The sequence below is a fragment of the Acyrthosiphon pisum genome, chromosome A1 (assembly GCF_005508785.2).
Source record: "Acyrthosiphon pisum isolate AL4f chromosome A1, pea_aphid_22Mar2018_4r6ur, whole genome shotgun sequence".
In the NCBI taxonomy this organism is placed as follows: Eukaryota; Metazoa; Arthropoda; class Insecta; order Hemiptera; family Aphididae; genus Acyrthosiphon; species Acyrthosiphon pisum.
Genome location: NC_042494.1, coordinates 110,039,163 through 110,063,836, shown reverse-complemented (window position 1 = coordinate 110,063,836; position 24,674 = coordinate 110,039,163). Strand labels below are relative to the sequence as shown.

The window sequence follows — 24,674 nt, the reverse complement described above, 5'->3', positions numbered from 1 at the left end:
TACATTTAATAATTTGACATCGAAATCGAATAATGGATGACGTGATACAAGTGTACACAAACAATAAAGGTGCGCAATCAATAATTTACCAAAAGTATTCATATCGACTTTTTCGTACTAATAAAAATTCTGGGGACTTAGTTTGGCGTTGCAATAATAAGTTATGTAGTGTTACGGTGACGACAAATTCAAATGTAAATGTATTCATCAAACAGAATAAAAGTAAACATCACCATGAAACAAATGAAATTAACCCAGAATTAAAAGAAATTCGATGTGGCGTTAAACGTAATTCAAAATTGGATTTAAACGAAAAACCTTTAAAAATTGTAAGGAAAGAATTATCTACGTCTTCAGTGAGTGCAGATAATATTGATGCTATGAGACAGTCTATGTATCGTGAAAGACGAAAACTTCTACCCCTTGTGCCTGTGTCACTCTCAGATGCTCTTAATAAGGTAAAGGAATCAAACATCACACGAAATAATGGTGAACAATTTGTGTTTGTCAATGAATGAGTCCACTCAAATAATAATAGTGACATGTAAAACAAATTTTCAATTTTTATGCAATGAAATTGAATTTATATTAGCAGACGGAACTTTTACTTATTGCCCGAAACATTTTTATCAACAATATACCATCCACGGCGTTTGTAAAAATTATTACGTACCACTTGTTTTTTGTTTTTTGCCATCAAAAACAAAAGATATTTATAAACAAATGTGGGAAACAATAAAAGACTTATGTTTAAATAATGCCAGTAGTGTATTCCAGCCTTCCCTCTTACTATTAAATTTTGAACTTGGTACTCACATTGCTGCTAAAGAAGTAATTCCTTTAATTATTATTAAAGCCTGTCGTTTCCATCTTGGTCAAGCATGGTACAGAAAAATCAGTTCCATTCCAATATTTAAAAAAAACTACGACGATAAAAATTCACAATCTGGACTATGGTTAAAACTTTATTTTGGTTTGCCTTATATTACCATCACATATGATTTCTGAGGCGTTTATTGAGATAATAGCTACTTGTCCAGAAGAAAAACAATATTATGATTTTACTGATTACATATTGGATAATTATATTGAGACTAATAATTTTTCACCAATGTTGTGGGCAGAAGAGCCCAATAAAAGTACAAGAACGACGAACGGTGCAGAAAGTTATCATAGTCAACTTAGGCATGAATTCTATGTTCCACATCCTACTATATTTCATTCGGTAAGAATATGAATTTAAAATAATAAATAGGTATATTTTGAGTTATTATTAAATTATTTTTGTTTTTTCTTCTTCCAGATAGATGTGTTAAAAGAACAACAAATAATTACTGAAACCAAATTTCGCCTCATACGAAACGGAAACGTGAACCGTACACGCAAAGTATGCAGGGAGAAAGAAAAATCTATTTTAAAATATTATATGATCGTTTCATTAACAACGAAATTAGCTTGATTGATTATTTAAAAACATTAGGATGTAAGTTTATTTCAATTTAATCATATATTAAATTATTTTATATTATGATTTTTAATTAATACTAAATTATTTTTTAATAACAACGAAATTAACACTAAATTATTTTTTTAATTAATAACAATAAAATATGTTTAATTTTTAATTGTCAATCAAATGTGTGCGGTTTTGAACTATCGACCTTCCAAATTTCCCTTTTTAACAGTAGAATAAATGTGTGCGGTATTGAACGTTGTAAAATGTGCGGTTATGAACGGTAAGTGTGCGGTTTTGATGACCGCCGGTTGCATAGATCCCTGCATTACCTTTGCCGTGATCGATGAATACAGAGGCGTGACAAAAAATGGTATGTGTGACAGGTGGCTAGTGCCGCACACGTCGCCCGCGACTGAAATAGCTCACTTCCCGCCCTTGCCACACAATATACTATATTGTACTGGGATGCTTTATTTTCAATAAACAAGTTTAGTTTCTGAGCGTAAATTAATCTATTTATTTTGCAATGAATAACTTATTCTAGTGTTTAAATGCTTTGATCGTCAACTTAGATGGAGATTTGTGGTAGCGCGAATTTGATCTAATTGGTACTTTAAGAGGTCAACATTTTAAATTATCAGTTACCGATATCATTACTGGTATCTATAGTTTTCAAAACAATCGGAGAAATCAAAAATACGAAATTGTTAATATTATTATTAAAAATATTGTTTAGTAACCTTGGTTAACCTAGCCAATATAAAAAAAAATAGGTATAAAATATAAAAGTTACCTAGTTGTTTTTTTTAATTGTAGATGAAATAGGTAATTGTTTATTGCGTTGTATTAAAATACGTTTAGGAAACAGGAATTTAGCACGCTCGGAGAGTGACCTTTCCTAACTTGTATAAAAAAACCGTAGAGACATAAAATTATCACCGAATATTTAAATTAGAATTTTCTCTACACCATCAAATTTTCAAAATATTTTACTATGCTACTGCAAATACAGATTGTACGTTTTCGAATAAAATAAAAAATAAAATTGTCCACATATTTTAATTATATTGAGTCATAAGCTCACAACTCATAAGAATAAGTCACAACTCATTGAGTTTTAAACCGTGATAAATAATTGTTATTACTTATTGCTAACCATCCAATAATCGTAATTCTATAGGTAGTATTGAGGGGTAATCGGAAAAAAAATCCCCGGAAATAAAATCTTAATAAAAAATTTTTCCTTTTAAATCTAAGATTTAAAAATGCAATACAAAATTATTCATAAGTTTATCTACCTTTATCAAAAAAAAAATGTCTTCAAAAATGTCAAAATAAATTTTTATGAGCCTAATTATTCTTCATTCATATTTTTACAAGATTTGATATTCACTCAATTTCTCATGTAACGATTTTCTTATTTTATTGTAATTAAAAAACGAATGACTGTAAATACTTGAAAATTTCACTGAATGTTTATATTAGCATTTTCTACAAACTATACATTTTTGAAAATAATTTGACTCTTTTTGAGCTGTTTAGGGATATTGTCAGTTTTCAATTTTTTTAGTTTTTTTTTTCTATAAATATCAATACAATTTTATTTGTTGGATAAAATAGCGTGAAAATTTAATGCAAGGCTCCTGATATATTGTTATAATAGCAGTTGAAAAATATTAAAAATACATAGGCACAATTTTTTTATATAAGCATTTAAAGTTCGAATTTTGACAAAATTTATCAAATTTAAAATATAATAATTATTTTGTAGTTAAAAATTTATAAAATGTTCAACTTTTATAGATAAGAATTGAAAATTTAAAACAAGGTTCCATGTAAATAGGTTATATATAAATTACTTTATTCACAATAATATCATCAAATATACTTAGTAATAACTAATATTGTAACGAGCTGTGACTACGTAATCAATTAATATATTTAAATACGACAGCTAGTGGCATGCATTAATAGGAATAATACTAAAATATATCAAATTGCTACAAAAAGCGCGTAACCCCGGGGGTGGCATAGGTGAACATATAATAATAATAATACAAGGGTACCACACGACGCGCTACGGAACACGTGATAATAATTCCATGATAGATATGAATATTCTAGGAAAACCTAATCGCTGAGCAGTACAAAATGTATGGTTTTGTACAAAATAATGTAATCCAGAAATAATATGATTATTTGAATGACGTCCGAAATGACCTCAGGTGTATGCGGCACGTATACCATTTTTATACTAAAAATGCCATAGTAGGGATTTAATAGAACTACCCGATGAGATACGTCGATGGACAAGTGTCCATCAGACGAGCAGCCAGCCTTAAGTCTTAACTCGAACGGACATCTTTTCCAAATACGTAGTCACATCTCGTTTACAATAAATTTAAATTAAGTGAATTTAGAAATTATTATAATATTATTTTACTGAATTAAATAAACTTCAATTTATTACTACTTCGGCTTGGTCATTCCAAAAAACATCCTAATTTGCAACTGTTGACGGTGGCCCGTTACAATATCAAAGGCGGACTGACCATTTTCGCTAAGAATCGTTTTTCTTATACAATGATTTTATATCATTGAATTCAAATTCAATACGATCCATTACAGTGACCTACTTGTAGCCTACTGTACAGCAGACCGACATCCACTTACCCACTTGTATTTGTTTTATAAGCATTTAAAGTTTAAATTTAAAAAAAAGAGGATAAGTGGATGTTGCTTGTTTTACAGTAGGTTATAAGTGGGCAGTCCTGTAAAGTATTTAAGTAAAAGTATTTCAGTAAAAGTATTCAAATACTTTTTTAAATATATTGAATAACTTTTTAAATACTTTCAGCATGAAGTATTTTGAATGGGATTTTAAATAATTTTTTTTGTATTAAATACTTTTTGGTATTGAATACTTTGGTTTTTTATTTTGAACATTTTATTTTTATTCGAAATAATTGGTTGGAAAAATATTATTGTCAACTACAATAATAGAATAATAGTTTTATTTAATATTCTGTATTTCTGTGTTAGCCGAAGCCCAAAGGTTTGTGAAAACCAGATTTCTAAAAAAAGTTATTGAATATTGAATAACAATTAACAATATTCCCTTAAAAACTATTAGATAACTATTAGATTACCTACTACCTATGTGCTTATATTACGATTTAAACCCACTTTAAAAACCAAAAGTACCTATTTGAAAAGTATTCCAAATACTTTTTCAAAGTATTTGAGTAGTATTTGAAATACTTTACAATTAAAGTATTTGAGTAGTATCTTAAATACTTAAAAAAAAATGTATTTGAGTATTTACTCAAGTACTTTTTAAAAGTATTCTTAACAGGACTGCAAGTGGGTCACCGTCATGGATGGTCATTGGTCGCTCAAAACATTTAGATTAATTTTAAGAAGATATCGTACCCGCACGTGTTATTTCAATCTTACTAACGAAGAACATAATATCTACATTTACGTCCAGCCGTTTCAATTTTGTGTTGTTAGCCTAAATATTAGAGTGAAATATTATCAAACTTAAATGTAATAACATTAACAGTGTTCTCTCGTTAGTTTTAAAAAATATTTAAATTTTAAAGTAATTTATGAGTATATAAAATATTAATATTTTAATATGCCCATAATTCATTACAAATTTAAATATCGTAAAAATAGGCCAATTGGCCGTGTGGGCTGGGCCACCGGGGCATTTGAAATTTTGAACATTTGACGATATTACTAATAAGTTTATTTAAATTTATTTTTAAGTACCTATAAAACAGTTTAAAAAAACAGTGCTATTGGTTGGTACAATGCTACAATAAGTTCAACGACCAACGTTGAACCATAAGTTTATAATCATAATTGTATGCGCATATTAGGTATGTTATATAACATACCTAATATGCGCATACCTATAGTATTATAATTCCTTAAGCAACAATTTTAAAAATCAGTTTTATCCAGAAAAATGTTTAAACATTTTATCTGATTTGGTTGATACATCGATCGCCAGAAAGTTATTGCTAAACTACAATTATTGAACCATTTGCAAATATTTATGAAAATATTGTAGATTTGTTGAAATGATTTTGGTTTAATAAGAGTGAATTGTTACAATGAAATAAATGATAAAAACAATAGTAAACAAACATTAATAATATCAAAAGGATTATACATTTATGACTCTTATACAATTTATAAATTATAACTTATAATCTATTGGCTATTGTCTATTTATAATTTATATCCATATAAGTTATAAATAGGGGTTTGTGCCGTTTAATTTTATAAAATACTGGACGGTTTAACTCCCAGTTCGCCCCTGATAACACATCCGTTACAGTGACCCACTTGACACTTACTATACAGAAGAGCGATACCCACATGATATGCCTAACTTTCTAATTTTATAAGTCATTTATACAAATGATTATTGATTTATAGATATCCATAGTAATTACTAAGGAGTAAGGACTATAATATCGTAAATTGACATTTATAAACTTAAGACCCAAAAATTACTACTTAAGAAATAATATCATCTGCAATACCTCTTTTAAAAAATAAATATATTGTAAGAATCTTATTTATTATTATTTTGTGAGTAACATAAGGTGTTAGCATTGAATGTTTAGAAAGAAAACAGTTGATATATTGCCCTGTAATTCAAGAACAAACTTTAAACACTCATATAACACATATTTACCAACACTTTTTTAAATTTCAATTGGAATATGTTATTGTGGGGTAACAAATATATTAAATTATAAAACTTTACATAGACAAGCTTCGGATATATACTCAAAAGCTGTTCTTGTTCAGACCTCTACATATTCAATAAAAGATTTTTTAGGATTTAAATTTTAACCTATCAGATTAAAAAAAAAAATATATAGTATTTTATAATAATATCACTTCATTCAGTGTTTTATTTTTCACTCAACCATAAATATAATTTGTTAACTTATAAATTTAAATACAAAATATAAAAAAACAAGTGCTCGTAAGTGTTAAAATAACATAATAATTATAATAATTAGTTTTCTTAACGTATACTGCAACTGAAATTGGGACGGTATTTTTGGTATAAATCTTAAAACTAATGAGAACTTTTCATAAATTATTATTGTGCTAAAAACAAAAACAGTGGTTTTTAACAACATATCTAAAAAAAATTAAAATTAAAAATATTGTAAATACATAATATATTATAATTCTTTAACTAAAATAATATTAATATTTTTTATAGGAACTCTTTTCAGAAAAATGTCCAGACGCTTTCCTTGATAATGAATAACCCGATCTAGATTTCTTTGGTCTATTAATAATAAAAAATGTTTAGATTATGAATCAATTAATTTTGTACTGGATAAATATGTAAAAACTTACTGTTTCAATATTGGAGACTGTTTGTTAATCACCAAGGCTGAACTTGATTTGCGTCGCATTTTTACAGCCATCAATCGTTCACGGTCACTTCTGATGACAGTCATTCTTTCATGTATAGATCCCAAAATCAAATCATTCAAATCATAGCAGGCAGTAGTAAGCTAATTGAAAATTAAATAAATAAATAATTAACATTATAGGATTATTATTTTTTTTTTAAAACAGTGTTCGAGATTAAAATTCTTTTTGTCCTCTTTAAATTTAATATAATTACCTGATTAATGATTCTTTGATGGAGTTGAAGATCAGATTCAGTAGGTTGTTGCTTTTTTAATTCCATATGCATTATCAGAGCTGTCTTCAATGAATCCAAAATAGTCTTTTTAAACAATTGAGCCTTTTCAGTACGTAATAGTCTTCTGGTCAAATAACCTCTAACACCAGCGTTTATAATAGTTGCCGCAGAGTTTTCCACTTCAGTGGGAGCTTTTGTCCATTTCGCTGTCAAGCCTCCACGTATTCTATGATAAAATTTTATATTATTTTGCTGTGAATGTGGAGAACGAGGTGATATTTTTTGTCTTGGGGATGAGCAAACCAAACTTTTATTAACTGAACAACTAGAAATAATTGATGACGTATCAGATAGTATGCTTTTGTCATTAGTAACTGTGATTCCAGATTGAATTGATGGAGAACTTGATGATATTTGTTTCGATATAGATTCTGAACATTCTGACCCATCAAAAGACATTCCAGATGTACTTTGCGATACTAAATAGTACCTAACTGCAATTTTCTCTTGCTCTTCCCTTTGTTTTCTTATTAAATTGGACAATTCTTCTTGATGCCTTCTTTCAATATCCAACTTCGTTATGCGTAAATGTTCAGCTTCTAGGTTTAACTCCTCGAGAGTTTTGTAATGTATATTGCTGCTGCTTAAAGAATAATCATCATCACTATGTCGGCAACAACAATGTTTTGTAGACTTGCATGTTATTGAATTGGGACTGCTATTGTTATCAAAACTATTGCCATTAAAAACAGTTATCACACTTCCTCCAACACTTTCGTCATTACTAAAATTTGTACCAACTGTAGTCAAGCTTCCTCTTTCATCTTGTTTTTGATCAGAAACAACAATATTTTTTGAATATTTATTAAGACTAGGCTTTATGGAATTGTTTATAAGTTCTTGTTTATGAAATGATTTAGGAACAGAATTGAGTGAAAGACTTCTAGCTTTCAATATTTTATCATCAAAGTCATTGGTTGTATAAATATTAATTGGCTCAGATTTACTTTCTTTGCTATAGTTAATATTGTTTTCTAAACTTTTTGGTTCCATTAATTGTTGCTGAACTTGACTATTTAAAAATGCTACCATTACAGGACTTGGTGATGATAAAGTATATGAATTACTTCTTAAACGAGGTATTTGTTTTGCTGATATAATATTATCTCCATTATCATGAAAAGTCGTATTAGTTAGAGTTAAAAGTTGAGTCGGTTCTTGTTTCGGAACCAAAGTGTCACAAGAATTTTGAATTAAATTCTGATTTTCAGATTCAATTTGTGATTCATTATAAAGACATTTATCATTTAAATTATTTTCATTAAGGATGGTTGAACTACTTACAGTTAAATTATAATTGGACGATTGTTGTGGAATTAAAGTGTCATCAGAGTTTTCAGTTAAACCAACACTATCAGACTTAATATTTATTGGTTCTTTATTGGAAGAACTATCGTTAATATTATTCTCATCTTCTTCAGAAATTAATGTTGGTGTTTCTGGAGACATAGAATCATCCTCGGAATCATCAGTTTTCATCCCATTAAGTATTGTAATTTTGCTAGTATTATTTACATCACAATAAACAGTTTCTTTTAACACAGTAGTGGGGGATTCAAAGTTCTCAATTTTTTGCATTTCTGTACTTGCAGTCATTACTCCGCTATCCAAGCTAATTCTTTTACCCTTGAATTTATGCTCATAAGCCATTGCCTTTTCTTTGTATTCTTTCATTTCATTTCTTTTCTGATCTGTCATCTACATTTCAAAAATAAATCACTTTTTAGTTAATAGTATTTTACCTATACTCTATTCAGCGAGAGAAAACACTGCGACCTGTCATATATTGATTCTTCTACGCATCTGTACGTAGCACCCTGTCATAGTGGTATCAATGACAGGGTGTTGAGTGGCGATGTGCAGAATCGGAGTGTTCTCTTGCTGAACAGAATATAATATACAAAATCATAATTATTACTTATAATTGTGACAAGACAAATAATAAAATATTCTAAAATAATGTAGGAAATAAAATATAAATATACCTAGATATAGATACCAAAACCTAAACACATTAACTTTGTAATTTTTCAATAGAATTTGTTTAAGAAAGTTTTTTTTTTTTTTTAATTTTTATAAGAAGTTACACAATCTATACTAAAAGCACAATAAGCGTATTAGCAGAGAGAAATAAAAAAAAAATACTGGATAATACGGGGGTAAGAAGTCACCCATTAGCAACACTTGGCATGAGTAAGTTTAAGAAAGTTAAAATTTTTTACAGCATTGGTCTACCTACCTTTAAACAGGAACTTTAATCAGTAGCAGTTATTATTCTATGCTGAATTACATGAATAGTTATGATTTATTACCTACATAGAGATTATTTGATATAGGTACTGGATTGATGTCATAAGCCGTACTCTGTAAGTATTTTAATATAATAATTTATAGGACTCAATTAAGTTTGAGTTTAGTGATTTTAATTTTAGACTGAAACTATGATGCACTATCTTTTTGTAAAAATACTAATCTAACAGTGGTGTGCATAAAGAGGGGCCCCTGCCTCTGGGCTCATAATGTAATTTCAAGTTCAATTAAAACATATTAATATTTAATAATGTACTTATGTACCTATAACTTGTTATTATTATAAGCAGACTCCCTAAAAAATTGAATTGGCTCACCAGAAGTGAAAATAGTAAATGATCCCTGTAAACTAAACTATAAGTTAGGTCATTTATAAAAATACAGATATCGAAATACTGTTAATTTATTATAGGGGATTAACATTAAAAAAAAATTTATTATTTTAAGAAAAAAAAATTTCAAATGTATCTACTTACAAGCGGCGGAACAATTGGAACACCGAATATTTTAATACAGGATACATACATATCCGTTCTTAGCGCCATAGTGAATTAACAATTTAATTATGTTCAGTATAAATAATTAATTAATCAATATTTATGAACTTTGGCTAACTGAATTGACTTGGGTAGGTATTAAATTTTTTTTGAATTCCTTAGTTCACTAATCGATGTTCGGTACAATTATCATGTATCTCATATCTTTGTACTTTTGTCTATCCCAGTAAGTTTCCCTCTGTTAAACCGTTATCAAGTAGTTTTATTCAAACAGCGTTACCAGCATCACATTTAGGTAATCCCCTGTTTTGTTTTTGACATTTCTTACCTGTATCGTTATCATTGTTTTGTTATTTACAACATATTATCTCTATTAAGTCAATAAATCATAAAGATAAACTCTTAACTTATAAACATTATAACTTTTCTATGTAGTAAGTTGTTGATGAGTTATATATTATACTTAAGTATTATGTATTAACTATTTTGAATTTTTCTCGAAAAATAAAATCATGAAATAAATAAATAGTTCGCTGTGGTGGTCGGTTGTGCTTCGGCTTAAATATGAATGACGACAGCAGTTCCGAAGCCCAACAGGGTGACTTTGACTTGACAAGTTTTATGTTTGGGAACATTGATGAGAGCGGGCAACTTGAAGATGACGACTTACTGGACAAAGATACAAAAAAATACTTGGCGTCCTTGTCCAAGCTTGGGTTTAGTTCGATGGTGTCTGAAGTCATTGACTCGTCTGAACTACGGGGAATCGAGAATGGTCATGAAGACACAAATACCGTTGAAGAGAAGTCACCTACCGCTCAGGATTATTTTGATATAGACGAATTAGCGGAAGAAACGGCTGGCTTCAAGCAGAAAGTTTTGGAGAGTGGCTATGATGGTGACAATGAGCAAAATGATAAACCAACTGATAGGTCCAAGCGGCTAGAAACACCACTGGCTGCAATGTTACCTTCAAAATATGAAAATGTTGATGTAACAACATTATTTCCTGATTTTAGAGTTGGAAAAGTAATATTGATGCACATGATATAAATAATAAAAACATTTAATTATTTTTAATCTACATTGATTATAGGTGTTAAGGTTTTCTAGATTGTTTAAGCCCAATAAATCTAGTCGTTTACCTAAAGTTTGGAGAAACGTTAAAACTAAACGTAAAAAAAGGAGACATAGTGATGCAAATGATTATAATTATTCTGATAATGAAACCAAACCCCAAGTTTTATGCCTTGATTATGGTTCATTGCCAGACCCTGAATTGATTGCTTGTGACGATGAGGTTATTTTCTATATTATAAACATGTTACTATGGAATTTGTTTTAATTATTAGTTTTCAGGAGAAATTTTTACAACCAATTGAAAGTTTTTCTAAACAAACTAATCAAAACAGACAAGAAAATGAAGATGGTTCTAATAATCAAGCGTACTGGAGAGGTGGTCCAGCTAAATTGTGGTACGATATGTTGGGAGTTCCTGAAAATGGAGAAGAATTTGATTATGGTTTTAAACTTAAAGACAATAAAGTATGTAAACATTATAAAATTGTTCTATATTTAAAGTAAAAATAATTTTCATACTATGCTTCAAAAGAGAATAATATATAATAGTTTTGCACACTTTTTCCCCGTTCCACCGCCACTACTTATGCCGTTATATGGGAGATGCGCACAGCCAGTCAGTAACTGGTCATATTTTAGTGCATAACGATATAACGATGTCGATCCTTTGCATACCGTGAAAGACTGACAAAAATAATATCTACAATAGTTACAATAAAGTCCTCTGCTTGTAACCCTGCTATAACTAACCTTATTTATAAACATAACCAGTTGTTGTCAGAAACAAGACTAAGATATTGTAGGTATTAGAAAATATCTTAGTCCGAAGTACTATCTACTGTGACTGTATTCTATCTAAAACCATTAAGATAACATTATATAACAACATTTTCCATTGTGTGTAGAAATTATTGATAATCAAACCAAAAAAATAATAAACTACAATAATTACTAGTTTGTTAGGTGACTATTGTTATTTGCTAGAAAATAACGTTATTTTGATGTTTAACATCATTTACTGTAACATATATACAGAAATCTGTATGGTTTTGTATAATTACTTTTATTTTAGGAATAAATCTAATAGTAACCTCAAAATTATTTAGATACCTAAACTATTATACTATTTTCTTTCTCTTTCAAATTATTAGTCTTAATAGGCCTTTCTTCAAAGCTTTTAAAATTAAAGTTTTTTAATTTCAAAATAATTAATTGTTTTCCTAAAGCTCAGAACTCTTGAGTAATACTGTTTATTAAAATTGATCATTATATTTCAGACTGAAGATATAGAAAACAATGCAGAGGAAAATCCATATCCAGAAGATGCCTATTTAATGGTTAGTCAATTGCATTGGGAAGACGATATAATATGGAATGGAGAAGATATTAAACATAAAGTTCTCCAAAAATTGAATAGCAAGACTAATGCTGCTGGTTGGGTACCTAGTAGTACTAATCGAACCGCTCAGGCTTTTAGCCAGCCTGGAAAAGGAATGCTTCCTCTTGCAGGTGGTTCAGTACGATTAGCTACATCCAACATAAATGTATCACAATCACAAAACAAAATGACTCCAAAATCTAATTTGTAAGTTTTCTCTATAAACAAGTTTATCTAAAAATTAAATATATTTCACATAAATATGTTTTTGAGTTAGATACACAGCAAAATGTTTCTGACCGATTTTTTGTAATATTTTCGTTGTCATAGTTAATTATTAATAATATAACATATTTATGATTCATAGATTTTCCTTGTAGAGGAAAAATATCGAATAGCGTGCATTTTAGATTTAATTCTATCAATGATAGTAATTGATAATTCAGTATAATTTATTCAAATCGAAATAAAATGATATCTCATCTCATATTTGATAATTGTTATCATTACTTTTCACTTTAATATACATTCTTAAATTTATAATCATTTAGGTAATAGAATAAAAGAAAACAAGGAGCTAAGAAGTTTAGAGGGTAATTTGTAAACGAGAGTATGAACTTATGAGTATATGTATATTAGGAGGAGGTGACAGTGACAGTAGTGTTATGATCGGAGCAGGGGCAGACTGGACCTGTGGGATACCAAGAACCAGGGGTGTACCCAGGAATTCTTCAAAGAGGAGCTCAAATTTTTTTAACATGTAAAAAGTAAACAATCAGTGGTTTGTATCTTAAGAATTTTAAATTCTGTTAATAAATGGGGGAGATCAGCCCTGAACCCCCCTCCCCACCTTTGGGTATGCCCTAGTCAAAAACTTTCCTGGTGGGCCGTTGCTCAAAAATAATTTGATATTATTCTATATTTATAATAAAATCGGAATAAAAATAAATATTATTAATATTTTGTATTTTTGTATCACTATGCGTGAATGTGAAAAATTGTATATAATATTAGGTGTTTAAGATTTTAGATTTCAGTTCAGCTGATTGTCTACTCCCCTCGGCATATGAATTTTCTTAAATATTGCAGCTAAAAATTTGTTTCATACATCAACAAATTGAAAAATGAAATTTTTATTTAGCATTTTTTTTAAACTTGGTTTTTATTTAGAGCTTTTTTTTTGGTTTTAAGACATTTTATAGCAACTTAGTTTATATTCCTTCAGAAAAAAAAAAAAATGTTCTTGTTATATATTATGTGGTAGATATAAAGTTAGAAAACTGCTTAGGATTTAGACACTGGATGTTCCTTTAGTAAAAAAAATAATTCACTTCACTATAGGAGTGTTTCCAATAAATTTCCTATAATTCAAATTCAAATTTTAGACATTATCAATGATTAAACATAAATAAAATTCAACAAAATGTGTTTGATTCCATTCATATTATATGAGCATACCTCACTTCTAAGACAACTAAAAAATATTGTAATGTCCTAAAACAATGATGAAATTATTCTTTTATGTAATTGATTCAGCTGGTGGTAATATATACATATCTAGTATATGGTGGCTCCCATTGGCATATCCTTTTCATATTTCTTCCTTTCTGCTCAACTGGTTTTATGTCCAATAAACCAATTAATCGTTTAATGAAACTGGCAAATGAGGACCCCTCTTTCCATTGTATATAAAACCGTATAGTTTGCACTTGTTGTTTAATAATTATTATGTTGTTATCTTATACTATTGTAATATTGTATAATATTATATTATCTTATATTAGGTACCCTATTTTTTTGGGCATAAGCCAGTTTTGTATGTAATAAAATATATAAACATGCCTGAGTCTGAAGGATGAATATTATATATTATTATTTGGTCGTATTGGATTATAGCTTATCTGGGTCTTTTATTATAATACATAATATAATATTGTTACATATTTATATATTAGACTAATTTAACTTATATTTGTATAACATTTTAAGGGGTTCAAAGCAACAGCCAATAAATGACACCACAGATGATACCTGGTATTCTATATTTCCAGTAGAGAATGAAGAATTGGTATATGGTACTTGGGAAGATGAAATCATTTGGGATGCTAAAAATATGGAAAAGATACCTCGTCCAAAAATATTAACATTAGATCCAAATGATGAAAACATTATATTAGGTGTTCCTGATGATGTAGATCCTGCAAAACAAAGACTAGATAATGCTACTCCAGTTAAAGTTAAAATTCCTCACCCACATGTTAAAAAATCAAAACTTTTACTTGGTAAAGCTGGAGTGATTAATGTTCTTGAAGAAGATACTCCTTTACCACCACCTAAGTCTCCAGACAGAGATCCATTTAATGTATCAAATGACTGGTATGTATATAAATAAAATAAGGTTTTTCTGTTACATTTTAAACCTATAATGGTTTATTTGACAATAATTGAATATGAAATTGTAAATTTGTTGTAAAACTTACAGTTACTACCAACCAAGGTCATCAGAAACATCATTACGTCTTAAAGTTGGGGGTGGAAATATTATCCAACATTCAACGCCTGTTGTTGAGTTAAAAGCTCCATTTGTACAAACTCATATGGGACCAATGCGTTTAAGAAATTTCCATCGTCCTCCTATGAAACGTTATTCTCATGGTGCTGTTGCTCAGCCTATATTTCATTCTGTGCAGCCTCTTTTGAAAAACATTAAAAAGAAAGCAAAGGTGAACAAAATATTGAGTCCAATATCTAAATTAATAACAAATACTTCTATGTACATCCAGTACATTATTTTACTCGACATTCTAAAGATGTACATTTTGTTCATCATGAATTAACAACACTTTTATTAATTTAGCTTAGAGAACAAGAACGAATAGCTTCTGGAGGTGGTGATGTATTTTTCATGAGAACACCAGATGATTTGACTGGCAGAGATGGCTCAATTATACTTGTTGAATATTGTGAAGAACACCCACCTTTATTGAATCAAGTATGTATATAATATATTATATAAACTAACAATTAGTATTATTAATTTGATATTTAAATAATTTTTAGGTGGGAATGTGCTCTAAAATTAAAAACTATTATAAACGTAAAATTGGTAAAGACCCTGGTCCACCGAGTTTACGATTTGGAGAAATTGCTTATGCTCATACTTCACCATTTTTGGGCGTGTTATCACCTGGTAGGACCATTCAAGTTATTGAAAATAATTTATACCGAACACCAATATATGAACACAAACCTTTGGAAAATGATTTCTTACTCATAAGAACAAGGTAATTGAAGTTTATTTTGTTTAATTAAATTCAATTAATTTGAGTTAACATTGGTTTTACCCAAAATTTAATAAAAAATGAAACATACTTAATATTATCTATTACTATTTATATTAAGTTTCAAATTATAAATATTCTATTAGTTATTAATTTTTACTAATTTTCAGACATGCCTATTACATACGTGAAATAGATGCTTTATTTACATCTGGTCAACTTTGTCCATTGTATGAAGTTCCCGGGCCAAACTCTAAACGTGCCAACAATTTTGTGAGGGATTTTTTACAGGTAAAAACCAAATTAATTTTTTTATTATTTTTTTTGTTTCAAACTTTTTTTTTTCTGAGTAGGTTTTTATTTATCGACTATTTTGGAAAAGTACTGATTATCCAAGACGTATAAAAATGGATGACATTAAAAAAGCATTTCCATCACATTCAGAAAGTAGCATTCGTAAACGTCTCAAGCTATGTGCCGATTTTAAAAGAACTGGTAAGTAGTGATAATAAGACGAAGTTAATAAATTAAATCAATAATAACAAACATTATAATATTATGTATTTTAAATTTTAATACTACAGGATCTGATTCAAATTGGTGGGTAATTAAACCTGATTTCCGTTTACCATCAGAAGAGGAAATTCGTGCCATGGTATCACCAGAGCAGTGCTGTGCATATTTTAGCATGATTGCAGCTGAACAAAGACTTAAAGTAATTTAGAAATTTAGTTAATTTAGTGAATTTTTATTGTTTATTATTGTTTCTATAGGATGCTGGTTATGGAGAAAAATTTATTTTAACTAGCTTAGAAGACGATGATGAAGAAATGCAACTAAAAATGGATGACGAAATTAAAGTTGCACCGTGGATGACAACCCGAGCATATATACAAGCTATGAAAAATAAGTGTTTACTTCAACTCACTGGTCCTGCAGATCCCACTGGATGTGGAGAGGGATTTTCATATGTACGAGTACCTAACAAACCAACGGTATGTTATTTTTAATATCTTGTACATTTTAATTTTCAATATTATTAATCAATTATATCACTTTGTATTGGTTATTGTTTATTAAAAAGACTTCTAAATTTGTATTAATTTTAGTTGAATAAAGAAGAACAAGAAGCTCAACCTAAACGTATGGTGACTGGAACAGATGCAGATTTAAGACGATTGTCATTAAATAATGCAAAAGCTTTGTTAAGAAAATTTGCAGTACCTGAAGAAGAGATAAAAAAATTGTCTCGATGGGAAGTTATTGATGTAGTTCGAACATTGTCTACTGAAAAAGCTAAAGCCGGTGAAGAAGGAATGACAAAATTTTCAAGAGGCAATCGTTTTTCCATTGCTGAACACCAAGAAAGGTAAAAAAATTTCCAAACATAAAAATTATTTTTATTTTTACACATGAATTATCAAAACACACTTTATCCTGTATATAGTGTAAAATTAAACTACATAATATTATTATGATACAATATCATTGAAAGAATTAATTGGTTGATATAGACAACGTAAGTAAAGATAATAAATAACATAAAGAAATGTAAACATTTAATTTAGACAAATAATAATAATTAATATCTATTAAGGGGGCTGGAGCAACAATTTTTTTCCATACATTTAGCTCAATAAGCAAAAGAAAATTAAACATACTTCCAGTAGCACGATTTCAATTTTGTAAAGTAAATTTAGTTTGTATTCTTCTTTTCTAAGTAATGCACCATATTAAAAATAAAGTCGTAAATCTATTTCCGAGCAAACCTAGAAAATAGACCAACAAATATTTTCAAAACTAATTTAAGTCTATCGAAACAATGTGAATTCTTATTACTCTTTTGGTACTGTTTACATCAAATGTCTGCCCTAAAGCCGGAGAAAAAATATTTTCTACCTGTTCATTGACTTGTGCATGGGTGTTAGAACATTTCTAAGAATCTTAGTACTATAAATATTACGACAATACAAAATAAATTGTAAATCCGGGAATTCAAATTTTGTCACGAAAAGTGCGACTAATGTTCATTTACTTCTCATACATTGACACAGCCAAAATGTACATGTAATAATTAATGCCTAAACATACTCCTTAAAACATGGTATGCTCCAACCTTCTTAAAGGCCGTAATCATAGTCAATGATTTAGAACAAATATTGCATAAGTTAATTTTGATAATTTAAAAAATAAAAATTTGTAATCATAGCAAATTTACGATCAGCAGATCACGTTTAGTTTCATTAGTTTAAAAATTTGAGTGAATTGACCTTCTATGAAATTTTATGGTAGGAACATTATAAGTGTTTGTATGTCATAACTCACTTAAAACTGAGTTATCGTAAAATAACCATACACTAACCATTAAGTTTCATAGTAGGTCGATTCGCTCTAATTTTTAAACGTGATCTGCTGAGCGTAAATTTGCTATGTTACGCACGTGTAAGACTGAGACAACAAATATCTGTGTAGCGTTCTCTTAAATATCGACTGTGAATACAGCCTTTAGTGTAATAAAAAGTTATTTATAAAAATGTATGATATTTGATGAATTTTATTTTCGAATTGACTAAGATTAATTGGAAGACATGAATTTATGTGGGTAATTTGTTCACTTTATTTGCTATATGGTATATACTATAGATACTTATAAGTTATATTCCACACTTTAAATCCCAAGGTTTAAATGGTGTTGATGTCTCGTAGATCTCTTAGGAATATAAAACTTAAATTCTTTATTAAAGTTAGGGACATCGAGCATTCAGCTTAAAATTTTATTGTAAAATATAAGATCATTCTGTTGTATTGTTTTTTTAATTTTTTAGTAATGTTAAAGTAATATTGATTGATTGTTTTTAATTGTAATAATTCAATTTTACATTGTTACCAATATACTATAGATACAAAGAAGAATGCCAAAGAATATTCGATTTACAAAATAGAGTGCTTTCATCTCATGAATTGTTGTCCACTGACGAAGGAGAAAGTTTTGATGAAGAAGATTGTTCTGACATTGAAGAAATGGGAAAAAACATTGAAAATATGTTGTCAAATAAAAAAACAAGCACACAAGTATGTACTTTAATTTCTTTTGGAATAAATAGTAAATTAATATCTGTAATTTTACCTAATGTAGTTGTCACTTGAAAAAGAAGAACAAGAGCGTCATGAACTTCGTAAAATGATCATGGGGTGCTCCTCCAATGACGACTTGCGTAAAAGAGACAAGAAGAAAATGGATGATGATGATAGTATGCAGTTTTCATCTACTGGACAACCAGGTATGATGGAATACAATATTCTTATGAACAGTACATAAAATAAACATTTATTCTGCTTACAGGTCGTGTTCTTAGGATATATAGAACATTTCAAGGATCAGATGGCAAAGAGTACACTAGAACAGAAGTTGTACGTAAACCGGGCGTTATTGATGCTTATCTAAAAATAAGAACAACAAGAGATGAAGGTTTTATTCGTCAGTATGCGCTTATGGATGAAGCACAGAAAGAAGAGATGAAACGCGAAAAAAGAAGAATACAAGAACAGTTGAGACGTATAAAAAGGAATCAAGAACGTGAACGGTTTTCTAATAATACTAGACCACAACCTGGTAAATTCATGTTATCTAATGCATGTATTCACTGTTGTTTTATTTTATGTTAAATTTTAAGGTTTTGGTTACTCTATGGTCAACAAGAGCAATTCTTTGAGTAACGATGTACCAATGCCCACTTCTGGCACAGTTACAATACCTAAGCCACGCATAGAAGCCACCCCACCAAGACCACGTAAACCAAAGCCCAGTAAAATGAAACCTGACTTAAAAGTCAGATGTGGAGCATGTGGTAATGTTGGTCATATGAGAACAAACAAAGCCTGTCCTCAGTACAATCTTAATCCTAATGCGTCAGTTAATGTTGCTCTTACTGAAGAACAAGAAGAAGAAATTGAAAAACAAATGAACGTAGAGGATGAAGATTTGGTTAATGTAGACGGGACGAAAGTCACATTATCCAGTAAACTCCTAAAGGTTTATTTGTTTTTAACCTCGAATTAGCATGCACACACACTTTAATTATGTACTGTATATGTTATTACGTTGTTCTTTGTTTATTAGCATGCTGAAGAAGTAAAAAGGAGATCACTAGTCTTAAAGGTACCCAAAGATGCGTTATCACGCAACAAGAAACGTAAGAATGAACTGCACTGTGATTATTTAAAGAAACCCGATCGTTCTGCCAATAGGCGCCGTACTGACCCATTAATTGTCTTATCCACAATATTTGAATCAATATTAAACGAAATGCGCGGTATGCCTGACGTGCACCCATTTATTTATCCTGTTAATGTCAAGGTATTATAACTGTTATTATATAATTAGTTGTTTAATAAATGCATCTGGAAAGTTCACCTAAAAATTGTATTTCACAGAAGGTGCCTGATTACTACAATATAGTACAGAGACCAATGGATTTACAATCTATTAGAGATGGACTTCATTTGAAAAAATACCAGAACCGTGAAGAATTTCTTTCTGATGTCAATCAAATTGTCGAAAATTCTACATTGTACAATGGTGAATAAATTATGACAACATATATTTTTAATTAAACCAATTTTATCAAACTTACAAAGGTGCAACTATTTTTTAGGTGCCAAGAGTTCACTAACAGTTGCCGCTCGTCGTATGTTGGGTGTTTGTGTAGATCGTCTACATGAAAAAGAAGAACGTCTTATGCTACTGGAAAAAGCAATCAACCCATTGTTGGATGATAATGACCAAGTGGCTTTAACATTTATATTGGATAATGTTGTTGGTAAAGTAAAGACTATGAGTGAAGCATGGCCATTTATGAAGCCAGTCAATCGTAAATTAGTCAAGGATTATTACAATGTCATTAAACAACCAATTGATTTAGAAACCATCGCTTCGCGTGTTTCTAGTGAGTTTTATACACATTTTTTTATTATTATTTAACAGTAGGTATTTTAACTAACATATTACATTTGTAAATAAATGTTTTAATGCACTCTTTAAGTTAATGGGGTAAGTTGGTACCTGAGGAACAGTTAAACAAAATATTATCAAGACTAGTTATAATTTACGCGTTTAAAACAAGGCCCACAACCAGAAAGATGAAAAAATGAGCTTTTATGTGGAGAAAATTCCACATATTAAAATATTCACACTGCATCATGCTAGGGTTACTGACTATCCAAATAAAATACAAGATACAGAAAATAATGAAATTGATAAAAGTTTTTCACGAATAGTGAGCGTCAAAGATCACGGACCCTGAGTTTACTAATATTGATCCTCCTGGCCATTTTTAATAAGTGATTGTCAAACATATTGGCGCAATTTTTAAAACTGTTACCTAGCTGCACGACCAAACAATACTACAAATCTCAGAACCTCTGGGCTCTGATTTGACAACATTTAAACTCCGAATGTCGACCTTAAACGCTCAGTTTTTGTGAGCCGGACTTAAACAGAAATAGGAAAGGCGTATGAAACCCAGACTGGTGGTTCTCGTCCAATCATGAGGTGCTAATACATTTGGTTAAAATACTTGATTTGATGTCTGTTAATAATAGTTTGGGTATGCCTGAGAAAAAATAATATTGTAATCCTTAAGGTGGACAATTCAATGATGTATAACTAACAATAACTTGAAATAAAAATATTTCCTACTTTCTAACTCTTCACTGATTTAAATAATTTAAATTTCTTTGATGTTATAAAATAATATAAATATTGACATAATTACATATTAAATTACAATAATTGCTGTATTATCATGATCAAAATACCATTTAAAATTATTAGAACTTGGTTTTATGATATTATGTATATAGGTATATTAAGCACTCAGGTAGAGCAGAGTGCAAGGACGGCCTGGCCCACCGGGATACCGGGAAGTTCCCGGTGGCCTGACCTATTGGAACTTGCTATTGACCTAACAGATGCATGACATTATTTTTTTAAATAATTAGTATTTCTTTATACTAAAAAAATATACTTACTAGTATTAATTCTAAACAATACTACAAGAGGAAAATCCTAATATTATATAGTAGGCAAAGTACATTATAATTACGTATACATAGTAGGTATACCTGGTTGTTTTGGAGTTTTATACTGTCGAAGAATTTTGTGGTGACCAGTGAGGACTAGGTGATTATTTATATTTAACCAAACGCGCTTAATACACTAAGTTATTACTACTTAATAATTTTTATTAATAACAATAATAATTGCTTAGGTATTTAAAATTGGTATATTTTGGGACACATAAACGCATTATTATTATTGTGTACCCATATAATATGCTTCGATCTTCATCTGATCGTAAAAATGTGAGCACTTCGTGCACACGAGCGTGAGTCCCTCTACATTTTTTCATACTTTATTTTTTTTTTATCTAAGACCGTCCTTGGCAGAGTGGGTAGCTGCTCCACCTGTTGGCTAAATTTTTTTTAAATACAGTGCATAAATTTAATTATTAAGTTATCTTATATCTTGAAGACTTAACTTACCCCATGACTTAAACCATGACTGATATTAAAAAATACAATAATAAAAGACAACACATTATTGTTATAAAAATTATACTCCATGTCAGCAATGACTGCGCACACACCCATGGTTATGTACAATGCACTAAATCTTTTATATAACATAATGTGTTACATATTTCATTTTTTCAGGTCATAAGTATCATAACCGTAAGGAATTTTTGGGAGACATAAATTTAATTTTTGAAAACAGTGTCGCTTATAATGGCGAAGATTCAGACTTCACACAACAAGCAAAAAAATTGATAAGTGTGGCTACAGAATCATTAGAAGAGGTAAATAATTTAAACAATGAATGAAGTGACAAGAAAAATCTTATTTTCATATAAATTTCAGTTTGATCAATACTTGACTCAAGTTGAACAAAATATCAGTTTAGTTCAGGCCCGAGCTCTAGAACAGGTTGAAATGGATTCTGCCGCCGAGGATGATTATTCAGATATGCAAGATGTTGAAGACGTATGTTCTATTGCCTTATTATTTAGTACATAAATTTTAAACAAAATTGTTTGTATTATTCATTTTAAACAATTTTCTGTTGACATGCTAAGTAATATAAAACATTTTTCAGAATTTAAATTCACCAAGAGAACACAAAGTTAACATTGAAGACATAGAATTCCAAATGGATCCAGATAGCAATTTTAAAACAGAAACTAATCATATATTGGAAGATGGTAAGTTGTTAAAAAAATAAAAATACGTATATTGCATGGTTTTAAATGTGGTTATTATTTGTTTTTAGATTTACATTGCTCGAGTGAAGAAGATGATTTCATGGAAGTTGTTGGAGAAAATCCGCCAGACGACGATAGTCAACAAGTAGCAGAAGCCATGGTTTTGCTCGGTAACATGGGATACAATCCTGCTCCTGAAACTTTCTCCAATCATATCCAAGGTGAAATACGAATATCATACTAATCTAACAGCGTATAATTTTTGTTTTTTTAATAGCCGACGAAAGTATGGACCTCGATCCAAATTATGATCCTTCAGACTTCCTACCTACAGGTAGTCGTAATCTAGATACTAGTGATGAAAAAGATCTCCCAGGGTCAAGCAGTAAAAGCCATGCCAGCGCAAATATCCAAGATGATTTGGAAATCAGCGATTCGGATGAAGACAGTCCTCATGATGACAGCTTAGAAATTAAAACTGAAGGCGATTTAGGAGAACTGTGGTTTTAAGTTAACCGTTATTGTTATTTTTTTAAAATTTATTTGTAAATTTGATATATTTTCATAATTGTACATGTTTTTTTTTCTTTGCCAAATGTTTTACTTATTGTTCTATACAATATAAACATGTTATTGATCTATGACTAAAAAATGAAGGACATTTCTGCAAATGAACTAATAAAATAATACTTAGCAATAATTTTTTTGAAGCAATAAAAATAAATATTTTGAAATATGCCTACCACAAGAGAGTGTAAGACTGATTTAACTCATAAATTGTAAAAAGAGTCAGTATTATAAAATTATGCTAATTTTGATAACTAAATCATATTATTTTAGTTGGCTATTTATTTGTCAAACACTCATTAAAAGTTAACATTTAACAATGACAATATATTTTTTAATAGCAATTAAAAACTTCATTAATATAAATATTATTACATAATATATTTGTTTAACAAAAACACTATATCAGGCCAGGAAGTTTAAGGATTAGTTAAGTATATGTATACAAGATAGCAAAAACGTATTATTATCTAATATCCAAAATGGTAGATACTACTAGCAGTTAGTTAATGGGCCATCAGTTATAAATAAATAATTTATATTACTTTAAATATATAAACATAATATTCTAAGCAAATTAAGTGGTAGGTATTAGACAAAATGTAATAGTATTCCATAATAATTAATAATATATGTATTGTACATTGTGATTTATTCTACACTTGAACAATGTTTGTAATCACTATTTAATAATAAACACTAAATCATCTAAAACAATTTAATTGCACATCAAATAATATAACTATTTACAAAATAGTTTGGTACAACAAAATAAACACAATAAAATGTCAATAATACTTTACCTAAACCTGAACTATTAAATAATATAATCATAATGCAAAAAAATCCTTCAGTTTATATGATAAAATTTGTTTTTAGGTCATTTTAGGAAAATATTAAAAGAAACAAATATAACAAGAATAAATAAAAAAAAAAAACAATTTCAATCTAATAACTTTAATAAAAAAAATTTATATGCATAGAAAAACATAGGTACTACATAGAAGAAATAATAATAAAAATTAAATGCGTAACAAATAATAAATTTGTAGACAATTTCTAAATCACTCAGTTGTTGGTAACATTTCAGCTAT

At 29.1% G+C, this 24,674-nt stretch overlaps 3 protein-coding genes across 6 annotated transcripts; 2 read left to right on the top strand and 1 right to left on the bottom strand.

Moving 5' to 3' along the window:
* Positions 1 to 13: 13 nt before the first annotated feature.
* On the top strand, positions 14 to 1,497 carry LOC107882549. 2 transcript variants are annotated; one of them, XM_016801048.2, is made up of 2 exons: positions 14 to 1,225; positions 1,304 to 1,497. In XM_016801048.2, exons 1-2 carry the CDS (start codon positions 998 to 1,000, stop codon positions 1,457 to 1,459), a joined length of 384 nt encoding a protein of 127 aa, XP_016656537.1. In that variant the 5' UTR covers positions 14 to 997; the 3' UTR covers positions 1,460 to 1,497. Both variants share the same exon structure in this region; 1 of them encodes a protein (XP_016656537.1).
* Positions 1,498 to 6,422: 4,925 nt separating this feature from the next.
* LOC100169379 lies at positions 6,423 to 10,226 on the bottom strand. Its single transcript, XM_001942888.5, has 4 exons — positions 9,995 to 10,226; positions 7,128 to 8,906; positions 6,854 to 7,014; positions 6,423 to 6,782 (listed from the first exon to the last, which is right to left on the bottom strand). Exons 1-4 carry the CDS (start codon positions 10,061 to 10,063, stop codon positions 6,698 to 6,700), a joined length of 2,094 nt encoding a protein of 697 aa, XP_001942923.1. The 5' UTR covers positions 10,064 to 10,226; the 3' UTR covers positions 6,423 to 6,697.
* A 197-nt stretch (positions 10,227 to 10,423) lies between these two features.
* Positions 10,424 to 23,713, top strand: LOC100160500 (transcription initiation factor TFIID subunit 1). 3 transcript variants are annotated; one of them, XM_003241623.4, is made up of 25 exons: positions 10,424 to 11,044; positions 11,112 to 11,315; positions 11,375 to 11,560; positions 12,373 to 12,680; positions 14,463 to 14,849; positions 14,956 to 15,196; positions 15,331 to 15,465; positions 15,534 to 15,757; positions 15,925 to 16,045; positions 16,108 to 16,249; positions 16,339 to 16,469; positions 16,528 to 16,749; positions 16,864 to 17,123; positions 18,655 to 18,826; positions 18,891 to 19,035; positions 19,098 to 19,367; positions 19,429 to 19,787; positions 19,875 to 20,111; positions 20,189 to 20,333; positions 20,410 to 20,700; positions 22,469 to 22,611; positions 22,673 to 22,795; positions 22,908 to 23,013; positions 23,082 to 23,183; positions 23,291 to 23,713. In XM_003241623.4, the coding sequence occupies exons 1-25, from the start codon at positions 10,580 to 10,582 to the stop codon at positions 23,521 to 23,523; spliced, it is 5,352 nt and encodes a 1,783-aa protein (XP_003241671.1). In that variant the 5' UTR covers positions 10,424 to 10,579; the 3' UTR covers positions 23,524 to 23,713. The 3 variants fall into 3 exon arrangements, with proteins under 3 accessions (XP_003241671.1, XP_008178827.1, XP_003241670.1); XM_008180605.2 differs by having other exon boundaries at positions 10,425 to 11,044; positions 20,192 to 20,333; positions 23,082 to 23,234; XM_003241622.4 differs by having other exon boundaries at positions 10,425 to 11,044; positions 23,082 to 23,234.
* Positions 23,714 to 24,674: the final 961 nt, after the last annotated feature.